The sequence below is a fragment of the Ursus maritimus genome, unplaced genomic scaffold, assembly GCF_017311325.1.
Source record: "Ursus maritimus isolate PB19 unplaced genomic scaffold, ASM1731132v1 scaffold_30, whole genome shotgun sequence".
In the NCBI taxonomy this organism is placed as follows: Eukaryota; Metazoa; Chordata; class Mammalia; order Carnivora; family Ursidae; genus Ursus; species Ursus maritimus.
This window is the reverse complement of record NW_024425564.1, coordinates 2795280-2808680: the sequence shown is the minus strand read 5'-3', so window position 1 is coordinate 2808680 and position 13401 is coordinate 2795280. Positions and strand designations below refer to the sequence as shown.

The 13401-nt window shown below is 45.7% G+C and overlaps 1 protein-coding gene and 1 pseudogene across 1 annotated transcript in view; one reads left to right on the top strand and one right to left on the bottom strand.

Moving 5' to 3' along the window:
- Positions 1 to 1119, bottom strand: part of SRPK1 (SRSF protein kinase 1) — an 80665-nt gene extending 79546 nt beyond the window's left edge. Inside the window, 2 exon segments of the mRNA XM_040644701.1 lie at positions 513 to 1041; positions 1044 to 1119. Coding sequence (XP_040500635.1) covers positions 513 to 1041; positions 1044 to 1119 — 605 coding nt within the window.
- Positions 1120 to 9820: 8701 nt separating this feature from the next.
- Positions 9821 to 13133, top strand: LOC103665540 (annotated as a pseudogene).
- The last annotated feature ends 268 nt before the right edge of the window (positions 13134 to 13401 follow it).

Here is a 13401-nt window from a genome sequence, read left to right as displayed (position 1 = left end):
AGGCTCAGGAAGTTGACTAACCCAGGGGAAAGCTCCATGCCCTCCTCTACGAACGAGAGCGTGTGGCTGGCGGACCGAAATGCGGAAAATCCGCTTAAGAACTCCCTGACGGCCTACCGTGCAGACGTAGGAGTCAAGACTCGGGGAAGCAGGTATGGAAGAGACCAACAGTCCACAAACTGATAATCATCTACCCGCTCCGCCGGGAGGCCCAAACTCGGGGAGTGGTGCCTCCTCTCCGGAGTCGGGCAGCTAACGCGCCGGACGGGCTCTGGTCCTCCTCCAACAGCCCTTTCCAGCAGGCCCGGGGCTGCTAAGACCGAGGCCTGGCCCTCAGCAACATCGGCTCCGTTCCCCATGGTTCATTGAGTGCGACCCTCCAAGGCCACTCCGAGGCCATGTGGCCGGGGCCGCGCAGTGCCCAAACCCGGCGCACGTTCAAGAGGTGAAACCAGAGGAGAGGAGGTGCGGGAAGAAATCCAAAGAATGGGATGTTGGGGTACAAGACTCACTTCCTTTGGGCTTTGTCCTTCTTGGCCTTGGTCCTTTTCTTTCGGGCCTGGAGCGCAAGCACTGCAGGAGAGAGGGATGGATGAAGGGCGAATGTGGAGGAAAGGAGGCAACCAAGGTGAGGGCGGAGACCCAGCAGGGGCGCGAGGCCCGGGTGCGGGGCCTGCCTGAGGGGCGGCTCCGGGGCGAGCGCTGCGGCTCCGGTTCCGGCGAGGCGGCCGGCCGGGCGGCGGGCGGCCCGCGGGGCGCAGAGCAGCGCCCAGGCGGGGTGCGCCGGCGGGGGCTCGGGCCGGGTCAGGGAGCCGGCGGGCGGGGGTCTGCCTGGTTCGCCGAGCGCCGGGCCCTGCAGCGGCCCCAAGGCGCGGGCCGGCCCGACGGGGAACAAGGGGCGATGACTGCCGGCGCGGAAGGACTCCCGGGCTGAGGGGCGCGGACCGGCAGCCCCGAGGCGGGGGGTGAGGGGCGGCGCCACCTCAGAGGGGGGGCGCCGCACGCCCGGGGACCGGACTGCGGCGGTTAGGCGAAGCTCCAGCGCTGACCCGGGCCTCGCCCCGCCGGCCGTTGCCCCTCGTGGCGAAGGCCGCTCCACCGCTCACCTTTCCGCTCCATGGCGAGACCGGTAACCGCCAGGCGCCTGCGCACTCGAGTGGCGGTGACTCCCGCTCCCGCCGCGGCCCAAAACCAAGCCCGCGCACACCCCGCCCCCCAGTTCCCGCCCCGCCCCCGCCCCACGACGGCGCGCGCCTGCGCGTTGAGTGCGGAGCCTACCACCTGCTCCCCAGGAGAGGGGGGGCTGTAGAGAATCGGGGGCTGGGAGGAGGAAAGAACGCGGAGTGTGAATGCTAAAGAGGTGCTGAGAACCAGCTTGGAAGCCTGGCGGGGCCAGGTTCGTTCTCTCTGCAGGGTGGTTGCTCCTGAGGAAACGAGAGGAGCGTGGCTTTGAGGGTTCCCTGTGTGCTGAGTCAGTGTTCCGCAGCCAACAGGAGTCCGCCTCACTTTCCTGGTCTGTAAAATGGATTTAATCCGGCGTGTCCCGGTTTCTTTGCTGAGCTCTTGTGAGGGTCACACCGGATACTATAGAAAGAAAATGAGGACGGGCTGGGGAAATGACAAGTGAGAAAGCAAAGAAAGTTGGAAGAGCACGAAAGAAAGACTGGAAAGAAGGAACCTGTGACCTTATCCTCACTCTAAAAGTGCAAACCTTAAATAAATAAAATTTTTAAAAGAGAAAACCTTAAAATTGAATTTTCTTTTAAAATTTCACGTTTATATGAAGGCTGTAAAGGAAGGAAAGGGAAGAATAAAAACTTTTCTCATCTTACCGCTTTATCATCCTTTCAGTATGTGATACAGTTGTCTTGTAGGGTGGTTTTATACTTTTCTAAGTGCATTATCTCATTTGATATTTATGACAACTTAAAAGCAAAATATTACCTCCACTATACGAAGAAACTAAAAGTTGGCGGGGATGTGTACCCAATCTTGGGTGTCCTGACCCAATGATTCAATCATCAAATCCATGTCGTAAAGCAAGGTTAGCAAAGTTTTTCTGTAAAGGGCCATATAGTAAACATTAAGGCTTGTGGGCCATAAGATCTCTCTCAATTCTTCAGTTCTGCCCCTGGAGCTCAAAAGGAAAATAGAAAATAGGGGCTGTGTTCCAATAAAGCTTTATTTATGGTCCCTGAAATTTGCATTTCATGTAATTTTCACGTGTCATGAAATACTACTCTTCTGTTGATCTTTTTCAACTGTTTCAATCATTCTTGGGTCAGGCCTTAGTTTGCCAACCCCTGTCGTAAAGTACTAAAGCTGGAGAGGGTGTAAACTCTGAAGACCCTTGCTGTAAAAGAAGTTAGAGTGTATGGAGAAGACAAGTAATTGACTGAAAAAGGAAGATGAAAGTATAATAGTACTGTACAAGTGAACCACAGGGGCTTGAGCGGCATTTTATTGAGCAAAGTAAGTAATTAAATTCAGCCAGGGAGGAGGCAGCTTTTGAACTGGGTCTTGGGAAATGTGTAGGGTTTCCATAGGCGGAGAAGGAGATGTTAGNNCATTCCTGAATGAGAAAATCAGTTGAGCAAAAAGGCACAGATTTAGAAACTTAAGGGTGGGGGCGGGGCTGGTGATGACTGATGTGTGTCAAGTGGAACGTGAGGACAGAAATGCAGGTTGTCCAAATTTGAAATTTAGATAATTAATATCTGTTGCATGGAACCTGAATGATAGCATTTCTGGACATATTGCAAAAGAGGACAGCACCTGTTGGCCAAGGAAAACTGCATCCCAGTTTCCTCCCCGCTCTACTTGAGAACAAAAGGAGGGTTGGGGCAGACAGTGAGGCCCCGGAGCCTGAGGATTGTGCTAGCTCGGGAAAAACTCACGTGATTTAGAAAAGACAGGAGAGCTGTGATGGCTGACGAAAAGTTCCAGAATTGGCAAGGTACTCTCCACCAGAAAGTAAACTCTATGGGGGTAGGACCCCTGTTTAAAACCTCGGTGCCTACCATAGAATCCAGCCCTCAGGAGGTGCTTAAGTATCTGTCTGATCAAAGAATAAATGATGTGCAGTTTATAAGAAAGTTCTGGATGAGAGAGAGAGAAAACACTGAGAGGGACAACGTGAAGCTGCAGTAAGACAGCCAAACAGGTTACTGGATTCATCAAAAAGGAAATCAGTTTAACTCGGCATGAATTCGTCATACCTATTCTGGCTCTGAGTGATCATGGCTTCTTTCTCTAAGAACTTACTGTTTAATAACTCACTGGAGAATATTTCCAGAGTCAGTGTCAAGTTCACTGGATTGAGTTCCCTGAACAGACAATTTTTCCCTTTTTCGTTTTTCTTTCCCATTCTCTCAGCATGCTTCAGTTCTCCACACTTTTTCTAAAATCTGTATAGTTGTTCATATGAGCTAGTTTGTTTCCTCCCCATTCTAAAGCCTATGCCTTTGAGAAACAAAAGAGATGAACATAGAGGGGGGAGAAAAGGCAAACCAGGAAACAGACTCTTAACTGCAAAGGACAGACAAGGTTGCTGAAGGGGAGGTGGGTAGGGGGATGGGTTAGGTGGTCGATGGGTATTAAGGAGGACACTTGTGATGAGCACTGGGTGTTGTATGTAAGTGATGAACCACTGAATTCTACACCTGCAACTGATATTACACTGGATGTTAACTAACTGGAATTTAAATAAAAACTTGGAAAAAATAAAGAATAAAAAAAAAAAAGCCTGTGCCTTTTTGGTGCTTCTTGCTTTAAATGTAACTTTAAAAATCACTTCCCACCCTCTCATCCCCAATTTCACAGGGCTTTCCCCATTCTGGATTTCACCCTCTTCAAGTGGTGGCTATTCTTGCATGCATATCCCTCTCACGCAACTGCTTTTCTCAAGTTCTTTTAAAAGTAGAATTATTCAGAGAATGTGAACTGTTCAGGAGCGGTGTCAGAATTTAATTTCTGGAGGCGCTTGGGTGGTGCAGTCGTTGAGCGTCTGCCTTCGGCTCAGGGCATGATCCCAGCGTTCTCGGATCAATCCCCACATCAGGCTTCTCCACTGGGAGCCTGCTTCTTCCTCTCCCACTCCCCCTGCTTGTGTTCCCTCTCTCGCTGGCTGTCTCTCTCTCTTAAATAAATAAAATCTTTAAAAAAAAAAAAAGAATTTAATTTCTGAAAAGATCCCATTCCTCATGAGCTAATTTATTAAGACTGCCCTGGGATCTTCCCTAATGCTTCTTTGAAGTTTTTGAAATTTGATCACCTAAAGTTTAGGATACACGTTTCATCAAACCCTTATACTTTGTCAGAAACCCTTATACTTTGTCCAAAGTTTTGATCTGAATTAAATCCAAAATATCATTTCCCTTTATAGCTTCCCCTTTGTCTTGTGAATGAAATGGACAACAGAATAAAGTGAAAAATACATCAGATGCTTTATTTTGCAGATTCCCAGTAGATGTCTGCATAATTGGAAAACCCCAACAGAATTTTATATAGTTTTGTGAAGTATATTGGCAAAACAATTATATTCTAGGCTGGAGTTTCAGGAAACACATGGCACGAACTGAAGAGAATTGAAAGGGTTGAGGTTTGAGTAGGGTTAAGGGAAACCAAGAAGGAATGGTGAGGCATCCAAGGCCTAGCAATAGTGGGAGTCTTTACCACCCCTAGGCCTGAAGGGACAAGGGGTGGAGGTGTCAACCAGAATCCAATAATACTTTATATTAGTCTGCTCAGGGGGCCATAACCAAGTACCACAGATTGGGTGGCTTAAACAACAGAAATTTATTGTCTCATAGATCTGGAGGCTAGAAACCCGGGTGTCAGCAGGGCTGGTTCCTTCTGGCGACTCTATCCTTGGCTTGTTGAGGATTCTGTGTCTCTTTACATTTTCTTCATTCTTTGTGTGTCTTAGTCTGTGTCCAAATTTCCCCTTTTCATAAGGACATCAGTCATACTAGATTTGGACCCATTCTAATGATCTCTTTTAACTTCTAATTCTTCTAACTTCTCTTTAACTTTAACCTCTGTAAAGATCCTATCTCCAAATAAGGTCACTTTCTGAGATATCGGGGGTTAAGACTCCAATATATCTTTTTTTGGGGGGTGGAGGCGGACACAGTTCAGCCCATATCAGAATTGTAGTGATGAGAAAGATCTGCCTGCCAGCAGCTGTGCCCTTTGATAAAAGGACAGAACCATTGCCCAGCAGGGAATTAAATGCCCAACTTCTCTCTCCTCTCATCCTTCCAGGCTAGCGCCTCGCATCGACTGGACCAACTGGAAGTTAGAAGGCAATGGTGCCTGGTGATGCAGTCTGTGCAAGCCAGCCTCCCAGGGCACAGAGGGGGTGGAGAAGGGTGGAGGGTTCATCCGGAGGCGCAAACAGAGAATATCCAGCACAGCCTGTCTGGGCAGTCTATAGGATACACCCAAAGTGGCTAGCACTTTCCAAGCAAGTCAGTCAGCCTTTTGGGCTCCCTGGCCCCTGAAGAGGCTTGAGAACAGAAGCTGCTTGGAGATAACCCCCTTTCTGGCTTTTTTTTTTTTTCTATAAAAACTTAAGCTTCACAAGGAAATTGTGCTGGAGTGAAGGGTTGGAGAGAGTAGGGAGAAGAGATACAAGAATAAAAACCTTGCCTTGGTGGAACGGGAAACTAAGTAAGTTCTTTGAGGTCTCAACTCCCTGTCCTTTTGGATGCTCTGGCCACAGCAGGAAAGTTGGAGGAGAGAGGGGTTTCTCTAGCAATGAGGAGTTTACAGAGATGGGTGGTTCCAGAGGCAGGTAGAGCCCTTGCTCTGCTCTCCGCAAGTGCTCAGGGGAGACAGCAAGCTGTTGCAAACTGAAATGAGCTGATCATGTCCAACTCTACATTCTGTTTTGTTGGTAACCATACCTGCCAGAGAAGTTTGAAGAGATGAGCAGTGGCCGGCTTCACATCCTCACTCCCAGAATGTGAAGAAAAAAGACGCAGACGAAAATCTGCCACACATTTGTTTAACATTCATAAGCAGGTGGGCACAAAACAGCTCCTATGACTATGTAAGTTCTTTGAGGTCTCTCTGTCCTTTTGGATGCTCTGGCCACTGCGTGACTACTTTACTGCTTTACTCCAGGTGGGTAACCGTATCACAGGGGCAGGACTGTCTCCCGCAGAGTCGGCATCAGGCAACCAGAGACAGAGGCTCCTTTATAATTTGTTATGCTGTTTCAATCCTGATCAACACCAGAGGTGTCATCAGAAGCAGGTTTCCACTCGTGAAATGAGTTGCTTGTTAATTTGTGTAATGGATGTTATTCAAAAAAAAAAAAAAAAAGCTGCCGTTGGTGGAAGTTGCGGTAATCGATGACCCTGAACCCCTTTTTCGAAGCCGCCTTCCAATTAGAATGCTCGCAAACAAACCACTCCCAGCACGGGAATCACAGATTAGAATGCAAGCCACACCTGAGTGTAAACTATAAGTAACAACACCTACAAATGTTATCTGGTCTTTGCCAGAAGTTTTAATATGCTCAAGTGTTTTATTTTCAAAAAGTGGGGATTCGTTTTTTGAAAAATGCCAATTAAAGAAAAAAAAAACCCATGGGAGTCCAACCCTACGGGAATGATGAAAAAAGTTTTATAGCACATCCCCTCTGGGTGAGTTGCCAAAACAGGGACGCCTCGAGCCCTCTCTAAGGTTCTGTAAGTACCGGAAGAACATCTTCACCTAGAGGATCTATCTAGAGAGTGACCTAGGGCTCAGTCTTTCCCTGAGTCCAACGGAGAATCCCAAAGTATTTTAAGGCAAATTATAAACATCATGAGGTGGCGGCCAGCCCCAGACGCTCTGCTGAACTGAATGCGTTCAAGGGGCCGCGCGGACTTGGACAAGGAAAATAAAGGATGGAAGATCAAAACTATTTTCCCTATTTTCTGAGCCGAGCTTAAACCTCCCAGGCTCTTATGGGACCCCAGGGAGAGCAAGGACGTCATGACAGGGATTTAATTTCTCCAGCTTGGCAGTCTCAGGGTCCGAGTGAAGACAGCAGTAGGAAATACATAGAGATGGCTTATGCCCTTGAATTCTGATTTCTACCTGCTGCCCTATGTTGAGTCCATTTTGCTTTTCCTTCTTTCGGACACTTCACACCATGCTCCCCTCATGACGGACATTGAGCGGCCTCCTGCAGGCCAGGGCTGTGAGAAGCAGGCAAGGGAAAAAAACCAACGCCTTGCCCTGGAGGACTTAATAGCTAACTCATATAATAATTACTGTTTACTAGGCACTGTTGTCCCTCAGCTGTCAAACCACACCACCAAATAGGTGCTATTCTCAGCATCTCCGGCAGACGAGGAAACTGAGGCACAACCAAGGTCACCCAAGCTCGTAAGAGGCAGGGTTTTGAATCTGGGCCGTCGGGCTCTTGAAGCCACACTCTTGGGCACACACAGTATCACTTATCTCATTTAGTGGGGGATGGCCATCTCGATAAATAATTCACACGGCGCATAATGGTAGGAGCACAAGGTACCACGGGAGCACAAAAAAGAGGCCCACTTAGCTCAGGGTCGGAGGAAGGATGTCTCTCCTGAATGAGATGACACCTGGACAGCGCTGGGGAGCATGAATAGGTGTCAGATGGGAATGGGAGAGCGTGGAAAGGAAGCTCTAGCCAGATAAGACCGCATGGTATTGGGGAGTGGGGTGGGGGAGGGCCTAGACCCCATAGACTCGCTGGAGAATACAATGCAAGGAGGGAGATGGGAGAGAGGTTGTAGGTTGTCCCTCAGACGTCTGTTGGGCCTCTTCTATGTGCAGGACTGTTCTGTTGCTGTGGGTATGGCAGGGATAGAGCATCTAAGGAGCTTGAACTTGAACTTTCAAACATTTTGCTCCCTTACCCCCTGAAATAACTTTTAAACTGCCACCATGCAAAACATTCAACGAACTGGAAACAGAAGGGTACTTCCTCAATCTGATAAAGGGATCTATGAAAACCCCACAGCTCACATCATATTTAATGGTAAGGGATTGAATGTCTTCCCCCTAAGATCAGGGATAAGACAAGGATGTCCACTCTCACCGCTTCTATTCAGTATTGTACTGGAGGTTCCAGCCAGGGTTACCAGGCAGGAAAATTAAATAAAAGCATACAAGTTGGAAAGGAACTTGACACTTTGAAATACAAATGTTACATCAGCTTTGAATGCCAATTTAATACCCACCATCACCCACTAATATATGTTTAAAAAAAAAGTAAAATCACTTTATTAACTATAAGAAAGTTTACATTACTCCTTTTTCTCCTTGAACTTGTGTTTTTAGTCCATTTTACTGTCACAGACATTTATCCTCAAGTGATATAATTTTATGCTTTAAAGTCTTTATTGAAAGTTGAAAATAGAGCTACCCTACGACCCAGCAATTGCACTACTAGGTATTTACCCCAAAGATACAAACGTAGTGATTTGAAGGGGGCACCTGCACCCCAATGTTTATAGCAGCAATATCCACAATAACCAAATTATGGAAAGAGCCCAGATGTCCATTGACTAATAAATGGATAAAGAAGATGTAGTGTATATATATATACAATGGAATTACTACTCAGCCATCGAGAAATGAAATTTTACCACTTGCAACGATTTGGCTGGAACTAGAGGATATTACACTGAGAAATAAGTCAATCAGAGAAACAATTATCATGCAATCTCACTCATAGGTGGAATTTAAGAAACAAGGCAAAGGATCATAGGGGAAGGGAGGGAAAAATAAAACAAGACAAAGTCAGAGAGGGAGACAAACCATAAGAGACTCTTAACTATAGGAAACAAACTGAAGGTTTCTGGGAGGGGGGTTGGGTATGGAGTAACTGGGTGTTGGGCATTAAGGAGGGCATGTGATGTAATCAGCACTGGGTGTAATATGCAACTGATGAATCATTGACCTCTACCCCTGAAACTAATAATACACTGTATGTTAATTAATTGAATTTAAATTCTAAAAAAAGGGGGTATGAGACAGGAATAAAATCTCACCTGGGCAAGAAAATAACTGCAAAATATTGGAGTTGGAAATAAAGTCCAAATGATTTAAGATGGGGAGAAAAAAAGAAAGTCTTTATTGATCATCCTTTCATACTTCTCTACCACATAAAGGTGCATTTACACTGAAATTTAATTTTTTAAAAATTTTTAGAAAGATTTTATTTATTTATTTGAGAGAGAAAGAGAGACAGCACGAGTGAGAGGGAGAGGAAGAGAGAATCTGAAGCAGACTCTGCACCGAGTACAGAGCCCACTGCAGGACTCGATCCCCCAACCTTGCGATCATGACCTGAGCCGAAAACAAGAGTGGTGACTGAGCCACCCAGGTGCCCCTGAAATTTAATTTTTAAAAATATTTCTTGGGATCATAATCTTCTAAAACTTTCTTACCTGTTGTTACAAGTACTTTTATTGCAGGATTAATCAAAATAATGTATAGATCATTTTTTGATAAATGACATTTTATTGCAAATGCATCTCAGTAGAATGGTAGGTGATTTTTCTCAAAGAGTCCTGCATCCTTCCACTCCTATTTTTTTTAAGAGTGGCTAAGAAAATTGGTCCATATAAAACAAGTAGATGGGAATAGAAAGGGTTTTGCTATAGTAATATAATTCTCAGAGTTCTTTTGGAACTCCTTCCAAATAATTTGGAAAAAATCATGCAGTAATCATCACCAAAGCTTATTTTAATCACTCATCGGCTGACAATTCCAAGAGGTCCTGATTCAATTTTGTCAAAATCAAATAATGGGAAACCACCTGACTTGCAAAAAGATGTGTTATCCAGTCAGTCAAGTTATTTACTTTCTCAATCCAGACACCAGTATTTCAATATGTCTCTTTGTTTGGACCCTGAACGGAAGTCGGTCTCTGGGACAAAGGTTGCCAGATACCATGGGCTTGTGTTTTTCCATGAGCATTTACAACACGTAGTTAAAGCCCTTCTTTTCTAATAAAAGAAAAATACACCTGTCTGAGTTAATCCTTGCAAAATGCCCTTTTCCTGCTGGCTCAGATTTAGCTCCAAAATGGCATTTGATTACATAGCATGTAGGCCCTGTGAAACCACATTCAACATTTTTCCATCCAGTTGATCCATATTTGGCTTCTACAGAGGATAAAGAACATAAGCTTAGAGAGAGAAGGTGGCCTAATACTGGGGAAGGGGTTGACACCCCTCCCAACGCACGAATACATACATTGAAGCCGCTGCACAGGTTAATTCGTTATATGAACTGGGGCCAAAGTTAGCTCATGGAATGCCCGAAATAATCGGGGACAATTTTGCCATCAAGCTAGTTGTGACTCAGAAGAGGACACAACCCCCTGTTTTGCAGTCACGTAGGCAGAAGCAACATCAGGTATCTGCAGGCACCCGTGCCGGTGTCAGCTCCCTGGGAGCTCAGAAAGTCCGTCCACAGATTGATTACATGCACTGCCTCGCGGCGGTTTTGCTTCTGATCACAGGGAGTCCCTGTTGCCGGGGAGTGATGGGCCGTTGCAAAGCAGAAGCCCTTCTTGAAGCGAAAGCTGCAGGCACATTTTTGCTCGGGGACTCTGCACAAGAGAACCACCTCTTCTCTGTGAGCTTTCTTTGCTACAGCGGATCCCGTCGTGCCCAAGTCGAACAGTGGAACCGCAACCTTCGTTCTGATGTTCAGGACCCGTGTGTGTTTCACTCCACCGCTGTAACAGGACTTTCGGAACATTAAAAGATCCCAGTTCTTGCATTTTTGAGCCATTGCTTCCTATATCACCAGACAGGACGTTCCCTTTTAGCCTGTGATGTATCTGCCATATAGTAGCCTGCAGATGCCCTACATGTAATGGAACTGATGGGCTTCCTTTACCATCGACGTTACAGAATTGTTTAAAAGAGTATCATTACGTATACGGACCACAACTCAGCTATCAGAAAGAACGAGCTCTCAACGTTTGCTGCAACATGGACGGCACTGGAGGAGATAATGCTAAGTGAAATAAGTCAAGCAGAGAAAGACAATTATATGATTTCTCTCATCTATGGAACATAAGAACTAGGAAGATCAGTAGGGGAAGAAAGGGATAAAGAAAGGGGGGTAATCAGAAAGGGGAATGAAGCATGAGAGACTATGGACTCTGAGAAACAAAATGAGGGCTTCAGAGGGGAGGGGGGTGGGGGAATGGGATAGGCTGGTGATGGGTAGTAAGGAGGGCACATATTGCATGGTGCACTGGGTGTTATACGCAACCAATGAATCATCAAACTTTACATCAAAAACCAGGGATGTACTGTATGGTGACTAACATAATATAATTAAAAAAACATTAAAAAAATAGCACCGATGATAAAGCTAATACATTAAATCAGGCTAATGCAGCCATATAATTTACAAAAAAAAAGAGTATCATTACAGGGGCGCCTGGGGGTCCCGGTAGGTTGGGTGTCACACTCTTGGTTTTGGCTCAGGTCCTGGTCTCGGGGTCCTGAGATTGAGCCCTGAGCCAGGCTTTGCGCTGAGCACGGAGTCAGCTGGGGATTCTCTCTCCCTCTCTCTGTGCCCCTCCCCCACTAGCATTTGCTCTTAAATAAATAAATCTTAAAAAAAAAAGAATATCATAATAAACAAAAAGTTAAGAGAGAACTCTCCTGTTCTCAAAGGGCATTACTAGATCTGCTTTTATGTACATCAGGGAGTCCACGTATAATAAGCACACGTGTCACCTTTAGGCTTTTTTCAGTACGATATACAAACTTAGGGCTAGTATCTGTCAGACGTGGTCTGCTGTTACTTAGATAAGCGTGGTGCCTATTGAGACCACAGAGGATAAAGCCACATGTATAGACATCCTGAAAGGCTACAGCAACATTTTGCAGATTTAACTAACAGTTTGGTTTTTAATGTCTGTGGTAATTGAGTGAGGCAGCTCTGGGGCATTTGCTATGAAGAATCCTATTTCTTACTGAAGAGTGAATTATTAATATTGGATGAGTGTTTCAAAAGTATGACTCATGTTTAAGTTTTTTTTTTTTAAGAATTTTCTATAAACTTCTGAAAGCAGCAGCGGTGCTTGGAGTTCCGTAAATTAAGATTTGGAAGTCCAAAAAATACTATCTTCCTTTTAGAAAAAAATGCAATTTTCTGGCCACAAGGGCATAGTAGAGTTCACTTATGTGTTGATATAGTTTGTATTCAGTCTCCTTGTCTCTTCTGCGAAAGGTACTGTTTATAAACCGGGTATTATAAATAATAGTTCTAAAATTTCAGATTTATAAAGTTAGTAGTACAGCTGTATTGATAGCTTGGGCATTAAAGTTTAATGAGTGCTTTAACTTAAAACAGACATTTGGGGCCCTGTAGACGCCACTGCCCCAGAGCCACCCACGCCGGCTGGCCTTGGTCAGCCCCACCACGGTGTTGACATCATTGGTGAGGGTGAGCCCTTGGGCCCCATCTCCTTTGCATTGTTGGCAGACAAAGTTCCAAAGACAGCAGAGAACTTTTGTGCTCTTAACACTGGGGAGAAAGGATTTGGTTATAAAGATTCCTGCTTTCACAGGATTATTCTGGGATTTATGTGCCAGAGCGGTGACTTCACGCACCATAATGGCACTGGAGACAAGTCCATCTATGGGGAAAATTTGATGATGAGAAATTCATCCTGAAGCACATGGGTGCTGGCAGCTTGCCCGTGGCGAATGCTGGGCCCCACACAAACGTTTCCCAGTTTTTCATCTGCACTGCCAACACTGAGCAGTTGGGTGGTAAGGGCATGATCTTTGGCAAAGTGGAAGAGGGCATGAATATTGTGGAAGACATGGAGAGCTTTGGGTCCAGGAATGGCAAGACCAGCAAGAAGATCACCATTGCTGGCTGTGGACAAATTCAATAAACTTGACTTGTGTTTTCTCTTAACTACCAGACCATTCCTTCTGTAGCTCAGGAGAGCACCCCTTCACCATCTGCTCGAAATATCCTATAATCTTTGGGCTCTCACTGCAGTTCCATGGGTTCCATATTTTCCTTACTCCCCTCCAAGTCTAGCTGGATTGCAGAGTTATGTTTATGATTATGAAATAAAAACTAAACAACAGCAACAAAACACAGAAAAGACCCAGACATTTGGAATAGCTGCCACAATGCAATCCTGTGTGTGATTTTTTTAAAAAAGATTTTACTTATTTATGAGAAAGAAAGAGAGAGAGAGTGGGAGTAGGGGGTAGGAACAGAGGGAGAAGGACAAGCAGAGTCTTCATTGAGCGTGGAGCCTGACTCAGGGCTCAATCTCAGGACCTTGAGATCATGGCCTGAGCCAAATCAAGAGTCAGACAGACGCTCAACCAACTGTGCCACCCGGGCGCCCCCTGTATGTGA